Raw genomic sequence first — 21,899 nt, 5'->3', positions numbered from 1 at the left:
GGCCAGTCAAGAACTCCCATATCCAAAATTTGAAGGTGCTGGAGATGAGGATGTTGCGTTGGATGTTTGGACTTTCTAGGAGAGATAGGGTTATAAATGAGATTATTTGCGAGTAGGTGGGGGTGACTTTGGTGGAAGAAAAGATGGGAGTGCATGGATGCCCTAGTTTGGAGGTTGGAGGTGCGAGCAGTTGCTATGGATGGTTTCAGGCGGGGTAGAGGTAGGCTGAAGAAATATTGGAGGAAGGTGATTAGACATGATATGGAATAGTTACAACTTACGGAGGACATGACCTTAGATAGGAAGGTGCGGCGGACGCGTATAGGGTTGAGGGTTAGTAGGTGGGAGTGCGTCCTTGATAGTAGGTAGGAGTGCTTTGTTTGTAGCCAGACCAGTGGTTGTAAGTGCTATGCATGCGTTGTTAGTTTCCTGTTTGTGGTGCCTTGTAACTACTCTGTGGGTGTCTTGTTTATGTAATTCTCTATTGGTGTGTGATTCCATTTTTGTTTTTGTATTTACTATGTCCTTTTGTTGTTTTCTGTCTATCGGAAACAAACTCTCTACCTCATTAGAGGTAGTGGTATAGACTGCATACACTTGCCCTCCCTTGATCTCATTTTGTGTGGGAATACACTGGGTATGTTGTTATTGGAGTCAGAAGGATGAGTAGTGGGGTGGGGGTGGGGGGAGTTCAAAGATTAACAAGCAGAAAACGGGTGGCTGAATTGCAAAAGCTGTCTTCGAATCTAAATCATGATAAAGCGAAAAATATGTTGAGTGGTAGGAATCACAAAACTCATTCCAGATGAAAGTAAAAATCTATAATTGGAACGTCATGGGGTTGAAGGAGAGTAAGAAAACGAACCATCAAACACTATTGAAGAAATGGAAGGTAGATATAGTATGCTTGCAGGAGACTAAAATTGAAGAGTGGTTACAACAATCAGTAGGATCTCTGTGGAGGAATGAATGGGCTAGCTGGGCAGACTTGCAAGCTAATGGTACAAGTGGCCGGATTATCATTCAACAAGGGCTGTACTCTGTGCTGTTGTGCTAGAAAGTCCTCAAGAACAATTTTGATGGTGTTATGCTGGGGCGTATGGGTATCATTTAAATGCAAAAATAAAGGATGTTTGGCATGAATTGACAGCAATTAGGGGTATCTGGAATGAACATTGGTTGGTTATTTACTTTAATTTGTAGATATGAGCATGAAAACTTCAATTGCCTTAGAAGATTCAGGGCTATGAAATCTATTCTGATATCATTTTGGACCCGTTACTGCTGGATCTTCCCTTTCAAGGAGCTTAATATACATGGTCTAGAGGTAAAGAGCAAATTTAAAGCATCCAGAAATGATAGGTTCTTAATTTCACCTGAATGGAATGAAAGCTTTAAAGCTATCAAGTAGGTGGCTTCTTTGGGTGAAGTTTGATCACAAGTCATTAACGTTGGAGTGAGTTGCCTATTTTCTTAAAAATTACCATTAATGTTGAGTGTAGTGTTTGGGACTCAAGCTCATCCTATTTCAAGTTTGAGAACATGTGGTTAGTGTCTGATAGGTTCATGGATTGTGGTAAAGATTGATGTAGGAGGTAGTCCACATGTCATTTTAACCTTGAAACTGAGGAATTGAACGGAAGACATCTCCTACTGTAATAGGGAGGTATTTGGAAAGCGGGAAACTCAAAGAAGCAAGGCACTTGAAGAGCTAACCATGCTGGAATTGAATTTGCATATATGTTCTGTGTTTTACTTGGTATAGATTTTATTCAAATGCTATAAAAATGGGAAGCAATGGTTAATGAAGAGTGGACTTCCTTCAAATTGGAAGTAAGTAGCAGAGAAATAGAGTTTCTTTCCAGTTGTATTCCTACCGTTGGATAGACAAATGAGATCTAGCCAATCTTGAAGTGTTTGTAAAAAGGCTTGAGCTAGATTACAAACTTTTGGGTTGTGCTGGTAGCATTATGTCACTACCTAAAAACCAATGGCCATCATGACAATTGTCGCGGCGAACCTTGGCAAGTAAGCCTATTAACCGAACTGAGACACAAGGGGAAAATACAACAATAACCCCAAGGCTAGGCTTCTAGAACGAAGCCTTCTAGAAGCCGAACCACATACATATAATAAAAACGGAAAGAAACATAACCAATAAACAATGTAAGAACTACTAATACAATCCATGAATCAAATACATAAGAAATCCAACAGGGACAACTCTGTCTCCGAATACTAGTAAAAACAGTCTAGTATAGAAAGATAGAAGTAAACTCCAGGCGCATGAAATCCAACTGCTACCTTGAATAACTTCAAAGGCGCCTATATCAACCACTGTGAGGTGCATTCGAACCAGGATCTGCACCGAAAGGGTACAGTAGGGGTGGACACGGTCCACTTGTACTCGGTAGGTATCATAGGCCGACCGAACAAAGTAGAAAATAAAACATACAAAAGTACACAATAAGGACACGTCACCTGCAATCAGAAAATATCCCACAACAATAGCCCACACCGCTTGCACTAACAGTTCTATAATACTCACATACATTGCAGCAAACACCAAAAAGGGATACAAGTATACATTATACCTCATATAAGTAGAGCAAAGAAGAACATACATATACGAGAACATCAAGTACAAGTAAACGGAGATAGAACAAATGGATAGGTAACAAGTCAAAATAGAAATACAATCACTACACAAGCATAATATGGTAAATACAATGAAAATGAGGATGATGATGTAATGCACGAGGTTGTCGCACAACCTCCGTGTACACCTACAGAGCTAAAGCTTTCTGACGTAGGACCCATGGGGGGTTTGTCAACGTGTATACAATCCATATCCAATTCATATCCATATCTCCTCCCCGGCACATTCCTTGAGGAGGTTTTTTTTTAAGATATCACATTTTCTGTCAGCAAAAGCAGTGTTTCCAGTATTTCCACAATGGTACTAATATTTCATGAATGACTATGATATGAGGACGAAATGCTCACAACCAACCAAAATGAGTGTTTCCATATCCAATCACTATACCAACCAAGTGAGCCAAGTATCCACTTAATTTTTCCAACCATCCATGAAATCCAACTCGATTCACATGCCAATAGAGTATGGATACATCACAATATACAATTAATACCATGTTATGCTTTCTCATTAGCAACACATAATCAATTTCACATATATAAGGCCAACAATATCATATAAGACCCCACATGGTCACACATTACATATAATGTTCCAAAACCACCAAATACATCAACATATAGGCTCCCACACGGGCACAACACAATAAACTTAGTCATTTTCATGATTATTTCCCACACCCTTAACATGATTTTGAATCAACATTAACTATCCAACCCATTGAAAGAAGTTAAGCCATAACCTACCTTGAATGCCGAAAATAAGTCCGCAAGCCTTCGATCCAAAGCCTTACTCCCTATGAACGGTTCCAGAATACAACAACAACAAACCCAGTGTATTCCCACTTAGTGGGGTCTGGGGGGGTAAGATGTACGCAGTCCATACCTCTACCTCTGATGAAGTAGAAAGGCTGTTTCCGAAAGACCCCCGGCTCAACTAAAAAAATGAAAATATAGAATCTATGCGTCAAAATAAAGTGAACGATACCCATATTGCCTATTTTCAAGTTGGGGTCAAAACGGATCCCCGAAACGAGTTTTCAAAAAAGAAGGGCAAAATCATAATTTTATTTCAAAAACATGTTCCCCATATATTTAGGAGTCTGCAGCTGAAAACCCAAACGAAAACGAGTTAAAAACGAGGTTCAAATCGAAGAAAAATCTATTTCAAGCTTTACTGCGTTAAATCCCCAAAATTCATTTTAAAAATCAAGAATTGAAGTTGTTTTGAAGATGAAATTGATAGAAAAGTAATAATGATAAGATTAGAAACTTACCCAAGTGAAAATGGATTGAAATCGGAGTTTAAATCGAAGAAACACAATTTTGGACCTTCCGGGCCAAAATCCCCAATTTCCACTTTAAACCATGTTAAAACAAGAAATAGATAATAAAATTGGAGTGATGTAGTTGAAATAGGTGTTTAGAAGCTTACCCAAGCTTAGAAATATAAGACATTCCTCAAAAGTGTGACCCTAAGCTACAAGTCTCAAAATGAAAAAAAAAAAAACGGGCAAAACATAGGTTACATATTGGGTTCAAGTCTCTGTGGAACCCTCGGGATTCATCCGGAATCCCATGAACGCAAACGAAATATGCTATCCTATCAAATTCGATGCTCCGGACTCAATGACTAATATCATATTTTTGAAAAAATATTGTTTTTACAAAATTGATCCTCGAAACCCAAAATCACAACTTTCCGAACCGAGGATCGAAATGAGATTTAAAAGCCATAAAACCACACCAATCATGTTACCATCCTGAAATCGACGTTCAGGATCTGTGGCGCAGTCCGTTTTGCCATCCGACGCACAGATCTAACGATGTTGACTGAAGTCAAGTATAAGGCTTCTCAAGCCACCAAAAACCACAATATCACATAAATCACACCAAAATGCATCGGCAAGCGTGCCAATCATCCCCATATCCTAGAAATACCACAACGCAACCCCGGGGAGGGGTAAAATAGTAAATTCACGCAGAAGCACATATTTCACATAATTTATCAAAAATTCAAGTCGTTACACATTAGTTGGACATTTGTGACTGCATTGATGAAAGCTGTACTTTCTCCCGATTGTATTCTGTTGGATTAATGTGTGGAAGGAGTGGAAGGATTCTAACTCAATTATTTTCGTTGTCAGTTATAGAGGCTTTAACCAATGTGAGAGTTCCTAGAGAAAATGTGGTTTCTCTACGTAAAATGACATCCAGGATGCTCTTTTATGTATTTGAAGCAGATGATGTCAACTCTGTATGCTTATATAAAAAGTCGTCTTTTAGTTCCTCTGTTATGTATCTTTGGTTTTCTTTTCACTACCATTTTTCGGTGTTTGTTCAACTGTATTAACACCTAGAATTGATTTTCCCTTTTTGTTTTTGTCAGGCTTGCTGCAAATTGGCCCCCAACAATGCAAATTGTTCGCCTTATTTCCCAGGATCATATGAATAACAAGTAATAATTTAAGATATATTAAATTTTTGCTTGGTGGATCTTTTTCATGTTAGAAACAGATTCTTGTCATACACAGTGCAATTATGCCTTTCTGAAAATTGCATCTTTGTTTTGGATCAGGCAATATGTTGGGAAGGCAGATTTTCTAGTTTTTAGGGCAATGAACCAGCATGGATTCCTTAGCCAGCTGCAAGAAAAGAAGCTTGTATGTGTTCCTACTTTTAAAGATCGAGTTTCTGCAGCTAGAGAATACCGCAGTTTCATTGTAGTTCTTTTGTTGGTTTACTGCATCGGTCTTGCAGCAATGTCAATTGCACACGTGCAAGTCGACAGTATTTATTGTTCTTGATTATGGTGAATGATTTGAGGTTGATACTCTTACTCTGATACACATGTATCTCCACACGTATGCACGTGACAGCGTGTATCTTGAAATGACAATATAATATAGATTAAATAGCCATTTCAAGTAATTTTAAGTCGCTTATTCTTTATCTTAAGCCGGGGGTCTATCGGAAACAACTTCTCTACTTCTTCGGAGGTAGCGGTATGGACTGCGTACATCTTACCCTCCCCAGACCACACTGGGTTTGTTGTTGTTGTTCAAGTAATTTTAAATTTGAATAATTGATTCTGTAGAGAAAACGGACTTGACCTAATTCATCCCAAAACCTAACTCATGAGATAAGGGTTTTCAAGTCCACCATATAAGGAGACAATAATCTCCTCAAGAAATCGAGACACCTTATATCCCCTGTGCACCCAGGTTGAATATTTCAAGTGTGGACAATAAACATTAGGTACAAGACTAAGGTTGGCTTTGTCTCTGATGCCATTAGAAAAATGGAACTTTAGGCCCAAGTCATTACCAACGGTCAACTCTGGAGATGAAGCTTGTCCAAAACCATTGCTGAAGACATAATTAAGCAAATAAAGAATGTGCTCTCTCTACAAGCTTAAGCTTTTAAATGAGATAGACACACACTTCAACATGATATCATATTGGAAAGGTTGAAGAAGATATTATAAACACATTAAGGAGGTCTTTAGTGTATAAGATGAGAACAATAAATTGTTACCAGAATCCGACATGTAGTCGCAGATTGGATCTCTACTCTAGTAGTGCAGACTTAAATTTAGCTTAATAATAATTATATGATACTTATTATTAATAAATTTGAATTTCTCCCTCCCAAGTAAGAGTGGCAACGGACTGGAACTGGTACCGCCGGACCGGTTGAGCCTGAACCGGTGCCGGTACAGCCTTACTGGAGTTTGTCATCGGAATCGGTACTACCGGACATTTTTGCTGGTCCGCACCGGTCCGTTGGTTACCGGTGTGGAACCGGGTCTGACCGGACCGGCATCGGATCTATATCGGAAAAGCGACCAACTTCACGTTTTTTTTCTAAATTTAAATTATATTATATAATTAACTTATATTATATAACTTATATTTTATTAATAGAATATATTAATATAAGATTTTTTTATTAAACTTTTTTTAATTAGTTTAAGTTTAATATATCTTAAAAAGTTTAAAACTTTAACTTAAAACTATATCTTTAAGTTTAAGTTAATAAATATAACATGTTTTAATATATCTTACACGTAAAAAATACTCCCTCCGTTTAAAAAAGAATGACCTACTTTAACTTGGCACAAAGTTTAAGAAAATAAAAAAGACTTTTGAATCTTGTGGCCTTAAATTAAAGTTGTGTCAAATGTATCAAAATGCCCTTTAATCTTGTGGTCCTAAACATGCCAGGTGGAAAGTTGAAATTAAAGTATCGCCAAAAAGGAAAAGGGGTCATTCTTTTTGAAACGGATTAAAAAGGAAAGTAGGTCATTCTTTTTGAAACGGAGGGAGTATATCTTTAAGTTTAATTTAATATAACATTTTTAATAAGTTTAAGAAGTTAAATTATATTTATATAATTTTAAGTTATAATGTTAAAAATTTTCCTAACTTTATAAAGTTAAAAGTATTAAATTTTTTTTCCCCATAACTTCAAAGTTTACAAACTTTGTAATTTCAGCTAAGCTAATTGCATCAAACAAAAGACAAATTTTAAGCAATAATGTGCATGCCATAGTTTTATTAATAAATCTAAAATATTTCAACCTATCCGTTATTGTACCAGCTACAAAGATACCATTTTTAGTCGAGTCAACATATTTATAAGCAATAATTCTTTTTTGCATATTCCAATGGTGGCCAATCCAATGAGCCATGATAGTAACATAATCATTAGCGAGAGCACTACGACCCATATCAGAAGTAATAGATATTGTACCATCAAATTTATCAAATTAGCAACAAAGATAATGACAATGTTCAGCTTGAAATTTAAAAATATCATTTTTAATTGTATTTCGTGAAATACCTTTAAAAGAGGGATTATATACTCGTTGAATATAATGAATAAAACCGAGATGCGAAGGAAAACTAAAAGACAAATCCATAACAACAACCATTTTCGCTAGTTCTCTCTATCTACATCTTCACTATATGTCGATGATGAGCTTGGGCCAGCTGGGTTAAACATGTCTAAACGCGTTTGAACCATATTACCTCCTACAGATTCTTGCGTAAATGGTGTATCATCTTTTTTTCCCTTAGCCTCATTTTCTAGGTGAATAAATTCTTTATTACATTTCCTCAAATGCGTAGTTAGCAGCCTTGTCCCGCCATTCTTTCCCCTGGTCAAACGTTTAAAAACTCAGGCATTTATTGCAAGTAGCAGTACTTCTTAACTTATCATGCTCCATAAATTTGCAAACTAAAGACCTTTTAGGACGTTCGGTGCCTTTGGCCCTAGTATATTCCGGTAAAGGGGGAAGTTCTTCACCGTCTTCAGGTAATTCCGTAACCGGACTAGTAGGGATAGGGATATCACCTAACTCTTGTTCATCTATATCTTCTTCCGGTAAGTCTTCCTCAAAATTATCATAATGTCTACTTAGGTTCTCATGGTCTAATTCAATACCAATACCAACGTCGAAACCATTAAGGTTGTGATAAAGAAGTTTCACTAAATCTAGGCGGTAATGAACTAGTAGTAGACCTTTTTTTTTTTTATTTCTACGAAAAACCTTACCAAAGATTGATTTTTTACCACTACTATTTTTATCGGAATCCATAATTAAATTTAACTAAAATTTAAATATTAAAACAAGCAATATAAATATTATAAATAAAAAAATTAATGCAAGTAAACAAATGTTGATACTAAAAAATAAAAATATAGATATTAAGTAAAATAAAAAAAGATTAAAGTTGGAACGAATATATTGAACGTCTGCGTAAAAGCAGACGTATACCAAAGGTCGGAATTAAAAGATGATAATTGAAGCTTGTCATATCTTCAAAACATCTTCAACTCCAACTAATACAATAATTATAAATATTTAGAGAGAGTATGAGAAATTGAGAATGTTTGTGAGGAATAAAATAGATATAAAAGGGTATTTATAGTGGAAATTTGGTGGGGTAATTAGGGGGGAGGGAGGGGGGAATAACCGTTGTTGGCTAAAACAATTATAATAAAATAAATAAAAATAGGCATTGTTTGCATTTGGCAAAATAGCCATTGGCTACCAATAAAACAATTAAAAAAAAAATTCCAACAGTCAAAACAATGTCCGGTTGTCGCTGGACCGGAACTGGTCAACCGGCACTGGAATTGGAATTACCGAAAATTTCATTGGAGATGCACCGGTATCGTATTTCGGACCATTGGGTACCGGTATACCGGTTGCAACCGGTACCGTTGTGTTACCGGTACTGGAACGTTACCGGAATCGGAACGGAACGGAAAATTCCGGTTCCGTTGTGATAGCATCCAGGCTGTCCCACTTGCATTAAGATTGACGGGCTTCAATATGAATCAAGAAGATGTTTATTATGGAAGAAGAACCTAAGAACGAGTCCAAGAATCATGAAGGAGAGTGGGCAAAGTGCTACACATATTTCATGATTCAAGTCCAAGCCCAAAAGGAAGAAGATAGGGCCCATATGAATTTTGATTGAATCCAGAAACTTTTGCTTTCTTAGTTTAAAGTTTCCTAGATTTATTTATTTTCATAAAAGTAGAATTCGAATCCCATAAAAGTAGGATTCGAATCCCATGCTATTTGGGATAGATTTTTTTCCCTATATATAGGGATGAATTTTGTTATTTTCAATCAGACAATATTATTATTAATTGAGAGTTTCTCTTATTTGTACCTTTGTGTGTGGCTACTTAGGATTTATCTTGCAACCATATAAGAACGATTCTTTAGGAGGTGAGATTAATTTTTAACTTGATATTTTTGGTTTCTATTAAAGTTAATTAAAGAAGGTGATTAGTCTTATACTAATTGTTGTCTTTAATTTTTTCGAAATAGGGTCTAGATCTTCTTTGGATCTAAGTTCTTGAAGTGACTCTATTAGTATCATAATTAGTCTTAATCCACTAATTTTGAATGCTAAGATCAATTAGGGTTCTTAACACTTATCTCGAAATTGGGGATTTATTCTGAAATTTCATCTATCTTTAATTTCTTGTCTTTAATCTTAGAGTTTTTGCTTCCGCATTATTTTCTTGTTTATTAACGTAACCCGATTCTTATCAAGTGGTATCAGAGCAGTTCTATCAAGGTCCCATTCTTGATAATTCTTGGGAGTTTTGTAACCAAAAAAAAAATCTTTACTCTTTTTTTTTCCTTTAGTAGATTTTTTTGTAAAAAAGCTACGTAGTTGCCAAAAAGATTTTTTTTAAAAAAATTACGTGCAAATTTAGTCTGGAAGTTCGTAATTTCTTTTTCTCTCTTGATCTTACTTCTAAAGGAATTTCTACTAGCAGGGTTAATATATAAATTCTAAAGGAATCAGCCAAAGGTTGTAATTTGAGTGATAAAGAGGGAAAGAGAGTGTAAGATCAATAAGCGGAAAAAGGGCCAAAAATTGAGAAATTTTTGTTTCATTTGATATTATTTTTGAGATGTCTCAAACAGGAAAGGATACTGATGTTGAAACTCAAACTAACGACATAGCCAAGGAACTTAGAAGGATCTCCGCTCGACTTGATGCATTAGAGGTTGTTATCCAATATCCACCTAACTAGGTGAATATAACTGATTTGATGGACGATATTTTTCATACAAGGTGTGGAATAAAGGATAATATTTGCTCTATTATTATTGATTTTAAAAATGGTGCTAATGTGATAAGTTCCTACGTGGTGAAGTTGAAACTTACATGCATCAAACACAATGATTTTGGTGAACTTAAGGCGACTAAGCAATGCATGATTTCTTTCTCTATTGGAAGGTACTCTGATAATGTTCTTTGTGATGTAATTCCAATGCAAGATTGTCATATCAAGCTTGGACGTCCATGCCAATTTGATAGGAATACAATTTACGATAGGGGAAAGAATAGAGTTTCTCTTGAGGTAAACAAAAGAAAATATAAACTCGTACAGAATAGAGTTTCTCTTGAGCTAAACAAAAGAAAATATAAACTCGTACCTTTAACTCCATCCCAAGTTTATGAAGATCAGAAACGTGTGAAAGAAGCAATGAAAAATTTTAAGCGAGAAAAGAATGATAAGAGTTGGGGAGTGCATGTTGATATTCCAAGAGATGAAAGAAGAAAGGTTGTGTTGTGTGAAGAGAATGTGATGTCAAGTTAGGTCAAGAGAAAAGAACAGAGAGATGATTGTGAGAGTATTAAAGAGAAGGATAATAATGAGGTCGAGAAAGAAAAACAAGGAAGTTTTAGTGAGGTTATTTTTTATTCTAACTCTAACCTTTCTAATTATTTTAGTTGCTTTGACTCTCTTATAGGTATTCATGAAAAAGTTTGCATTGAAAAACCTTCATTGGATGAACTTAATAATAAGGTGGTTGAACTTAATACTACATGTCCCATTGAGCAAATGTTTGTTCACGAGAAGGATATAGGTAAAAAGAATTATTTTGGACTTGTCCAAGATAAGATTCATGACAAGAAGTTCAACACGGCAGATGTAGATCTAACGCCAATGAGCAAGAAAACACGAGGTGATATTATTACTTTGCTACATAAGACCAAGATAAGACATAATTCTTCAAGTCTCGGTGATTGTAAGGTTAAAAAAATGTTTGCTACTAGTGATGAGGAAATATGTGAATATTTTGATATCCGTGATCAAATACCCTTTTTTGAACCTATTCATGATTCTCTTTGTTGGAGAATTTGAGCAATTACTTAGAATTTGGTGGAGATTCTATTTTGAGACTGAAAGGTTCTTCTAACTTGAAAATTCCTATGTATATGTGGATAAGTTTTATGTGGAAAAATCTTTGAGAAGTGTAATTGATGATGCTTGGCTATATCATAAAAGTATTAAATTTGATACATATTTTATGGAGCTTACGACGTCTTTAACAAGCCCAGTGGAGTACTTTATTGATAGAGCTAAATTGGGGAGGCACATATCATTCCCTACGTCATCTAAGCGTGAATATTGTTGTGCTCATACAAGGAAGAGAATTTTCTGTTGGGATGATGATGTCCACATGCTTTATAAAGGTGTATTTATACATGCAAGGATTAATTGGGTTAAGTGGACACATGGTCACAATCTTGTTTTGTTCCTGCCATTGTTGTTTTCAAGTAATAGATGTTATTTATTATTGTATGTCTTCTTGATTTCGCGAGATTCAAATTCGAGGACGAATTGTTTTCAAGAAAAGGGGAATGATAGCATCCAGACTGGTCCACTTGCATTAAGATTGACGGGCTTCAATGTGAATCAAGAAGATGTTTATTATGGAAGAAGAGTTCAAGAACGAGTCCAAGAATCATGGAGAAGAATGGGCAAAGTGCTACACATATTTCATGGTTCAAGTCCAAGCCCAAAAGAAAGAAGATTTGGCCCATATGAATTTTGATTGAATTCGAAAACTTTTGCTTTCCTAGTTTAAAGTTTCCTAGTTTAAAAGTTTCCTAGTTTAAAGTTTCTTAGATTTATTTATTTCCATAAAAGGAGAATTCGAATCCCATGCTATTTGGGATAGGTTTTTTACTATATATAGGGATAGATTTTGTTATTTTCTATCCGACAATTTTATTATTAATTGAGGGTTTCTTTTATTTACACCTTTGTGTGTGGCTACTTGGGATTTATCTTGCAACCTTATAAGAGCAATTCTTTTGGAGGGAAGATTAATTCTTAACTTGATGTCTTTGGTTTTCATTAAAGTTAATTAAAGAAGGTGATTAGTCTTATACTAATTGTTGTCTTTAATTTCTTCGAAATAGGGGTCTACATCTTCCTGTTATTGTTATTGCTTTATTACTGTTGTTGTTTGCATTCTTATGGAGTTGTGGCTGTAGGCTTTGATGGTAAGATAGGGTCATGTCTGACGAAGTCGTAATGGGTGGAAGGATTCAGGGTATCAAACAACAACTGCTGCCATTTGGAGACGTCTTCTCTCCTATTTGCGATGATTCATTGATCCTATGTGATGCAAATGTTGATCAGTTGAGGCACATAAGATTAATTCTAACAGTTTCTTGGCAGTGTCAGAGTTACATTGGGGTGTGAAACAGGAGTTGTTCCTACTACTTACTTGGGGCTACCACTAGAGGCAAAGAACAATTCATCTAAAATATGGAACAGGGTTATTAAAAGAAGTGAATGGAGATGGCAAAATGGAAAAAAATAAATACCTTTCTTTGGGTGATTTATTGGTGAACAATGTGTTGCTAGATTCCTACATATGTAATCTCTTTGTTTTCTCTTCCAGCTAAAGTGGGAAAGAGACTTGACACATTGAGAAGAACTTTCATTTGGCAAGGAAACAAGTACAAAAGATTTTCATCTGGTCAACTAAAAGGCTCATTTCTAGCAAGAGAGGGTGGAATGGGGATTAGAGACATGAGGAAACACAATACAAATTTAGTAGCAAAATGGCTTTGGAGATATATATGCGAGGAACGCAAGTATAGTCATGAATCTGACTGGTGCACTAAAAAGGTGAATCCTTATTTGGCGTGAGTGATTGGAGAGCTATTAGATTCCAGTGGCCCAAATTTTTCAATAATTATGGCTTCAACATTTTTGGTAATGGCAATAGGATCTCATTCTGGGATAACAATTGGCTTGGAAGTCGCCCTCTGAGTTGTACATCTTGGCTTCCAATCCCAAAATTATAGTTGGGAGATGTTGGGCAGGCAAGGGTAGAATTTTAATTTCAGAAGACTGCTAAATGATTAGAAATTGACAGAGTTGCTGATGCAACTGACTATGCCTCTTTGATATTGAGGGGGACCAACAATCAAACATTTACAGTTAAATCAGTCTATGCCATTCGGGAAACAATCAGGTAGACAACTAGCTTGGAAAAATCTGGAAAATCAAGGCACCTTTTAAAGTAGTATGTCTTCCTTGGTTGGTGGCCACACGGACTTGCTTAACCTAAGAAAACCTTTAAAAAGAGAGATTCAACCAAGTTTCAGATTTTACTTATCTTGTGCAGATTCAGAATCTAATAACCATTTGTTTCTACATTGTTGTGTCACTTCTAAGTTGTGGCAACTCTTCTCAAGTTTAGTTGGAATCCGGTGGACTATGCCAAAATCTATAGTTGATCTACTGAGATATTGGTACAACTAGGGAATAATGTTTGGCAAAAGAAATGGTTGAATCTCATCCCAACTTGTAGATGGTGTATAGCCTGGATGGAAAAGAATGCCCTGTGCAGTGAAGGCAGAAACTTGGTTTTGATAAGGTGAATAATTTTATTAACATTTGGGGGGAACCCCATATACATTTACCTAAAGGAGAGAACCTACACCTAAATATGGTTCTCAACAAAAGAGGTCGAATCCTCTATACAAATTGGGACTCACAAGTACACCAAAAGTAAATTAGGTACAAAACACTACTCTTTAATTTTGCGGAATCAAATTCTAACCCTTCAAAAGCCCTCCTTTTCCTCTCTTTCCAAATGACCCTCATGATTGCTAAGGGGGCAACACTCCATACTCTCAGGCTTTCCTTCCCCTTTTATATGGTTCCAACTCTGCCAAGCCTCCTTCACTGTACCCGGCATGTTCCATTGCAACCTAAACAAATCTAAGGCCTCCCTCCATAACCGCCTAGCCACCTTTCAATGCACAAAAAGATGATCCACACTTCCACCGCCACTTTTACACATGAAACACCAACTGGTATGGACGGTTTTCTTCATTCTTAGAAACATTTCTATTCAGAGGTTAAAAATAAATTGTATTTTTCTGTTTGTTTTTTGGTGCAAGAAATTATGTAAATAATGGAGAGTCCTTACTAGATATTATATAATAATTATGAGATTAGTTAATCACATACCTATTCAGATGGCTTTTTGGTTGTATTAGAAGCTGATATAATGCAACATTTAATCCTGAGAATTATCTTGTTTGTTTCTGGAGCAGTCTCTGGCCTTGAAATAAGTCTCTGGCCTTGAAATAAAATGGAATAAGAGTTCAATCTTCTCTATCAATGTGGATAATCCCATTGAGGATTTTGTTGAAGTTGTGTTGTAACACTGAACTACTTCAGATTGCCTTTGGTTACAAAAAGATGTGACATTTGTGTTTGACAAGGTGTAATATATAATTTTGAGGAAAAATTATCTTAGCTGAACAAGAAATATCTGTAAGATGTATATTGGTTAATAATGTTTTGGATACCGTCTTATTGTCTGTATTACCAACTTCCACAAAGGTACAGAGGCATCTTATAAGTCGACGAGGGATTATTTGGATGGTAATGCTGACAACAGGAAAATTTCATTTGGTAAAAATCGATGGGAATAAAAGAAATCAGTAAAAGAATTCCTCAGTGGTCACATAAATTAATTACCGAATTGGAACAATGATTGGGTTAATATCAAGAGGGTGTACCACTGGATCATCCAATTCGTTTAAGAAAAGCCAAATGTTTAGTGATGTTTTTTTTTGCGAAAAACCAGAATAATGATCCTGATACCACCTGATCAAACAAAAGAAGTGACTTTCATAAGAGCAATAGATAACGAGTAAAAAAGGAGGGCTTGAACGGGGGGACCTTAAAAAATCCATACTAAGAGTCCATTTTTAAGTGGTTGTGGAGGTTGGATGTTAATAGTGATAGAAAGTTGTTAACGACTTCACTTATGACAAAAGGATTTTGGGATATGTTAGGTCTAGTCACTGTGAGATAATTTATCTTTCTAGCCAACCGCCTATACCTTTCAGGATCACTGAGTGGCTCCCCATGTCCCGGCAGAAGTTTAGCATTTGGATCCAAAGGCTTGTCAAATGGGTTTTAAGTCCCATCATTCCTGTCTCCTCAAGAATGTCTGAAACATACTTGCTTTGAGAAATAACCAATACCTGATTTGGAATGATCAACCTCAGTACCTAGAAAATATTTTAGTCTGCCGAGGTCTTTGGTCTAGAAATGCTGAAAGAGATGTTGCTTCAACTTAGTGCTACTATCTTGATCATTTTTGTTGATAACAATATCGTCAGCATAAACCACCAAATAAATACACAAATTTGGTTCAGAATGCCGACAAAACACTGAGTGATCAGCTCCACTACGAATCATGCCAAACTACTCAATTACGGTGCGAAACTTTCCAAACCAGGCTCGAGGGGACTGTTTCAGACTATCAAGTGACCTACACAATCAACATATAAGGCTACTAGACTCTCCCCGAGGAACAAAACCAGTGGTTGCGCTCCATATGGACTTCTTCGTCAAGATCACCGTGTAGAAAATCATTCTTAATGTTCATCTGATACAGAGGCCAATGATGAATAATGATAATAGATAAGAAAAGACGGACATATGGTATTTTAGCCATGGGAGAGAAAGTTTCACTATAATCAAGCCTAAATATTTGTATGTATCCTTTGGCAACAAGGCGAGCCTTAAGTCGATCCACCTGACCATCTGGACCAACTTTAACTGCATAAACCCAACGAAAACCCACAATAGATTTACCTACAGAAAGGGAAACGAGCTCCCAAGTACCACTCGTATGCAAAGCAGACATCTCATCTATCATAGCCTACTTCCATCTTGAATGAGAAAGTGCTTTACCTATAGTCTTAGGGATGGAAACAAAGGACTAAGATTATACAAAAGTGTTAAGTCCTTAGTTTTGATGATTGAAAAATTCATGGTTTGGGACCTGTTTCCTGAAGCCCTTGTTGTGATGACAAAGACCCTCTACGTATTAGGGAACAGGTTGGGCTTACTTGTGGCTGTCATCAACCTGTCACGACCGACACATGGTACAAAAGTTGATGAAAAGTTGTTGCCACCTTTTTGCCACAACCAATGAGATTGCTTTTAGGTTTTCTTGTGTTACAACATATAATGCTCATCTTCCTCAATAAGAAAACCAACACTTTCATATACTCACAATTAAAGATCTTTCTAAAATGGAGCAACTATGTAATCAAAGGCTGGAACTGTAGCAGGAAACTTGTTGCTCATCGAGATGATCTTTACTTCCTTATTATAGTTGAGTCTTCCTAATTTTGTTCTTAAAAGTACGTTGCTTATGATTGTTAGTAGGTGTGGTTGTACTGTCTCTTTTTGATCATCAAGCCATTTGTAAGACTCTTGTGAAAATGATCTACTAAATAAGAGAACAGATGAAATTTCAAAGGAGTAAGGGTAAAAGAGAAGGGAGTAGTATACAGTTTCAGGTAGAAGAAGAACTAATCAATGTTAAAGCTGACGTGACTGCCTCTCTCGATAGAAATTCCTTCCTTGAAGAGGAACATACTAAAGTAAGAACCGAACTTGAAAAAGCTCTCCAGTGGAAGGATCCGACTTATTAGACAGACCTGCAAAGAGCAAAAATGATGTCAAAAGTACTAAATGTGATAGGGATGGCCACTCTAAAGAAGAATATTCTTCTAAGATTTCAACTCTCAACTCTGAAGGATATGAAAAGCTCCACAGTCATCAAAAGGAAGAAAAGATTGCCAAACTGAACAAAGAAAAGCCTAATCTTTCCCTTGTCGTCCTTATGGTAACTCAGACTCAAATGGGTTCCTAAGGCGAACAAATGATTATTGATGAAAAGAAGGCAAGCGGAAGCAACCAACACAAGACAATGACGGTGGGTGCTCAAAGCTCGTGAGTGAAAGACTTGAAGATAACCTCTAGCTGTATGTCCTCAAGGAGACATGTCTCCTTCATAATGGAATCTAGATGAGGTATTGATTAATGCTGATGGCACTGTGACTTAAGCAGAAAAGAAAATGACAGTCAGAAGCACAGAAAGAGTTGTCCTTGGTACTACTTTCGTTAAGAAAAACAGGGAACTGGTTAGGTATCCGAGTCAGATGATGTCTAACGTAGCTATTTCAATCACATATCCTTGCAGATATACACCCATAGTAAGTAAGAACAGATATGAATGGAGTGACACAAATCAAGTCAAGGGATTTCGACATTGTTAGGGAACCAGGTTCAAAATCAAGTTAGTAGCACTTACCATTCTTAAATAATGACGGCTTTTCCCGCCACTCTCAAAAGAAAGTCACGTCTTTTGAATTCAACAATTGCGTTCGTCTATCCGGACACGTGTCCTCAGACTCATCGTAATCTTTAAATCTCTGAAAATCACTAAAGAAAGAAAAGTGCAAGAGCACTTTCATTGGCAGCAAGGGAAGTGAGATTGAAATCATGATTGTAGATTTGAGTGATTATGAGGGTGAGGGTTTTTAACTCCGATTATGAGTACATTTATTGGTGTTAAAGGAAAACCAAAAAGGAAGAGAGGATGCGTTGCTAAGGGTAAAAGAAAAGGGTCTTGTTATGATACTTGTAAGGAACCTGGTTTCAGCTCTAGCGTGTCAAAGATGGCAAAGGAAGAGGAAGAGACTCTTAAGCTTCAGGAAGTTTAGGAAGATGAAAATTTTGATCCCGCAGTACCAGATGTGTGAGAGTTGGTCAGTATGTTGAGATTTCAAAATTGGGACCACTTGCTCCAATTTGATGCATCCTCTCTATACGAGGAGGAGGTGAGGATGTTTTATCAAACCCTGGAAATTTCTGCCAATGGTGTATATCTAACCTTTCTAGTAAATGGTATGAAAATAGGTTTGGATGAAGAAATTCTCTCTGAAATCCTTTGTGTTCAAACTTTAGGGACCAAGTGTATAAAGTCGAGGAAGGGGTCTACTGGGGTTTTAAAATTGTGTGGTGCACTTGATGTATCACACCCTGAAAGCTTTGACGAAAGAGTTATCAAGAGTGACTTTGAGTTGTTGTGTCAACTTTTGACAAGTACACTGCTTCGTAGCCCTGATAAGGAGACCACTCTGACTAGTGCCGATCTGTTTCTAATGGAGATGTTTAAATATAAGAAGGTTAACCTCTCGGCCATTGTTATTACACACCTGAGCACTTTCTCAAATGCAAACGCTGACAGGGATTGGCTGCCCTATGGGTTCTGAATGGATAAGGTGTACGTTTACTTCGATGTTGAGTGTAGGAAAGTGAAAGCTGATTCAGTAAAGAGAATGTATGGCATCTCAGCTCATAGAAAAAATGAACGTTTTCTCAGTAGAGAACCCACGTCTCTGGTGGTTGATTTTTTGAATGAACAAAATCGGTTGAAGAAAGAAGTAGAAACTCTGACTGCTTGCTCTAAGAGATGCAGAAATAAGTGTGTTGAAGGTTGCTTTAGCTGACAAGAAGTGAAGAGGAAAAAATTTCAGGACAGAAAGTGTGTGCAACAAAGTGCTACCCTGCAGGAGAGGGTGGAGGAGTTCGAAACTATAAGTATTTGTCTAAAGCTCCTCCCTCCCTGAAATCATATCCTGTCTAGTTCCCTCTTCTTTCTTCCTAGTTATCTCCTTAGTTCCTTTTACTATTTTGTTTCTGGTGAATGTCTATCACAATTGTTTTTAAATACTTTTGTAGTTATTATTTTTGTAAATGGTTTGTGGTGCTTTTGATGCTTGGATGGATGGCTTCTCTTTTTGTGCTATCACTTCTCCTATTTATGTCTAATTCTCTCTTGATCGTGTTAGTGTGTATGGCTTCTCTCTTCCCGGTTTACTGCTTGTCCTTTTTGATGATGTCAAAAGGGGAAAAAGGTATGTAGATATATGTTGTGCATGTGCAGATATGTGTAGTATGATGTATAGTTATATGTGTAGTATGTTGTGTTGATAAAGATGGGGTTTTCTCATTCAGGGGGAACTTAAATGCTCATTAATAGGGGGAATAAGGTAGAGGATGCTTGCATTCTTATAGGCATTAGTGATAGGAGGAATTGGTTGGGCAAATTGGCTTGGCATGTGACCTTATGGCTTATGTTGTGTTGTTGAGGTGTAGGCTATGCTGTGTTAAAGTTGATTGAAGATGCTGAGTATGCTGATCTGATTGTATGGGTTTGTCATAAAGGGGAAATTGTTAGGTCAGATTGACATGAGACCTGTTCCTGGAGCCCTTGTTGTGATGACAAAGGCCCTCTACATATTAGGGAATACGTTGGACTCACCTGTGGCTGTCACAGTCAACCTATCGCGACTGACACATAGTACAAAAGTTGGTGAAAAGTTGCTGTCACCTTTTTGCCAAACCAATGAGATTGCTTCTAGGTTTTCGTATGTTACAACATATAATGCTCATCTTCCTCAATTAGAACACTTCTATATACTCACAATGAAAGATCTTTCTGAAGTGGAGCAGCGCTGCAATCAAAGGCTAGAACTATAGCAAGGAACTTGTTGCTCATTGAGTTATCTTTACTTCCTGGTTATAGTTGAGTCTTTGTAATTTTGTTCTTAAAAGTCTGCCTACATTGCTTATGATTGTCAGTAGGTGTGTTTGTATCGTCTCTTTGTGATCATCTAGAGTAGGTGATTGTGTCCAAGCTAGAGTTTGCTTGAGGAGTCCAGTTAGAGGTAGCTGGAGGTGGAAGCAGTATCTGCAACTGCGTGGTTATCTTGTAATAGAGTTATTGCTACGAAACAAAGGATTAAGAAGTTAATCCTTGGAGTCCATATTCAAGAGGTTGCTTGAATATAGTGGAACTTGAAATCTTGGAGGCAGGTCGTGGTTTCTCTCCCTTGAGCAAGGAGTTTCCACGTAAAAACCATGTGTCCTTACTTTTTGTACTCCTGCACTACTTGCTGCATTTTCTTCTTTGTTCTTGTTGCGTTTGTGATTCTGGGAACAGTTTCCTGAGTCGAGGAGCAACCCACCCCAAACCCTTCAAAAAGCATAATGGGGTGATGTTAGACGATGGCAACTCAAGAATGTATAATGTGGATTAGCATTACGAGCGAAACATATAACTTTTTGAAGTGCAACTGATTGGCTAAGAGGAGGCAAGTCTGCTTAGGAGTAGTGTTCGGCGCATGGCATGAATCATCTGGGATTAATGTTGGATGGGGATGACGATGATATGTCAGAAAGTTGAGATTCAAACAATGTGATATCAGCGGACATGAGGTAGCGACGAGGACAGGTGAATAATAACGATACCCTTTTTAAACTCGAGAGTAACCAAGGAAGACACACAGGCTAATTTATCTTTTCCAGGGGCTAAGTTATGAACAAAACATGTGCTCCCAAAGGCACGATGGGGGATAGAGTATTGATGTGACTGTGGAGACAATATGGAATGGGGTACCTGATTCTGAATGAAAGACGATGGCATTCTACTAATTAGATAGCAAGATGTAAAGACTGCATCGCCCCAAAAATGCAACGGAACATGGGGTTCAATGAGAAGAGTGCGAACAGTCTCAAGACGATGCCTATTCTTCTTTTCTGCTATACTGTTCTGCTGAGGGGTGCTGAGGGGTGTTATTATCTGGTGAATAATTCCTTAATGAGTCATAAACTCCTGGAACTCAGAGGATAAGTATTCTAAGGTATTATCACTACGAAAAGTACGAATGGAAACACCAAATTGAGTTTGTATTTCAGAAAAAAAAACTTTTGAGTATAGAAAATATCTCAGAACGATCTTTCATTAAGAAAACCCAAGTACATCTTGAAAAATCATCAAAGAAACTAACAAAATAACGAAAACCTATGGGTGAACTGACACTACTAGGAACCCAAACATCAAAATAAACTAATGAGAAAGTAGACTCTGAACGACTCTCAATACCACGTGAAAAAGAAGCACGGATGTGTTTCCCAAGTTGATATAACTCACAATCTATTGTGGATAAACTAGACAAACTAGACATCATCTTTTGTAGCTTGGATAAACTTTGATGTCCTAAACGTTTGTGAATTAGGTCTGAAGGGTCTGTAACGGAGCATGCTGTGAAGGAATTTGAAGAGGTAAGATGGTAAAGGCCTTGTGATTCATGTTCTGTGCTAATCATCTGTCCCGTACTGCGGTTCTGCATTAGAAAAGAATCATAAAAAAAGTTATGCTATAATGAAGGGCACATGTCAAACGACTAACAAATGCAAGATTAAAAGGACAACTAGGGACATAAAAAACAGAGTCTAGAGTGACAGAAGATAGGGGTTTGGCTTGTCCAGCTCCTTTTGGTTTTGTTCGGATCCCATTGGCTAAAGTAATACTCCCTCCGTTTAAAAAAGAATGACCTACTTTCCTTTTTAGTCCGTTTAAAAAAGAATGACCCCTTTTCTTTTTTAGCAACTTTTAAATTTTAACTTTCCACATCACATGTTTAAGACCACAAGATTGAAGGACATTTTGGTACATTTGACATATCTTAAATTTAAGACCAAAAGATTTAAAATTCTTTTTTATTTTC

At 36.8% G+C, this 21,899-nt stretch overlaps 1 protein-coding gene across 1 annotated transcript in view; it reads left to right on the top strand.

Moving 5' to 3' along the window:
- LOC107847306 (mediator of RNA polymerase II transcription subunit 25) overlaps nucleotides 1-21,899 on the top strand; it is a 77,015-nt gene that overhangs the window by 45,366 nt on the left and 9,750 nt on the right. The window contains exons 12-13 of the mRNA XM_047411975.1: nucleotides 5,048-5,116; nucleotides 5,237-5,321. Coding sequence (XP_047267931.1) covers nucleotides 5,048-5,116; nucleotides 5,237-5,321 — 154 coding nt within the window. The remainder of the gene's footprint in view (nucleotides 1-5,047; nucleotides 5,117-5,236; nucleotides 5,322-21,899) is intronic.

This window comes from Capsicum annuum, chromosome 4 (genome assembly GCF_002878395.1).
Source record: "Capsicum annuum cultivar UCD-10X-F1 chromosome 4, UCD10Xv1.1, whole genome shotgun sequence".
In the NCBI taxonomy this organism is placed as follows: Eukaryota; Viridiplantae; Streptophyta; class Magnoliopsida; order Solanales; family Solanaceae; genus Capsicum; species Capsicum annuum.
The sequence above is the reverse complement of the archived record's forward strand: the minus strand, read 5'-3'. Positions and strand labels throughout refer to the sequence as shown.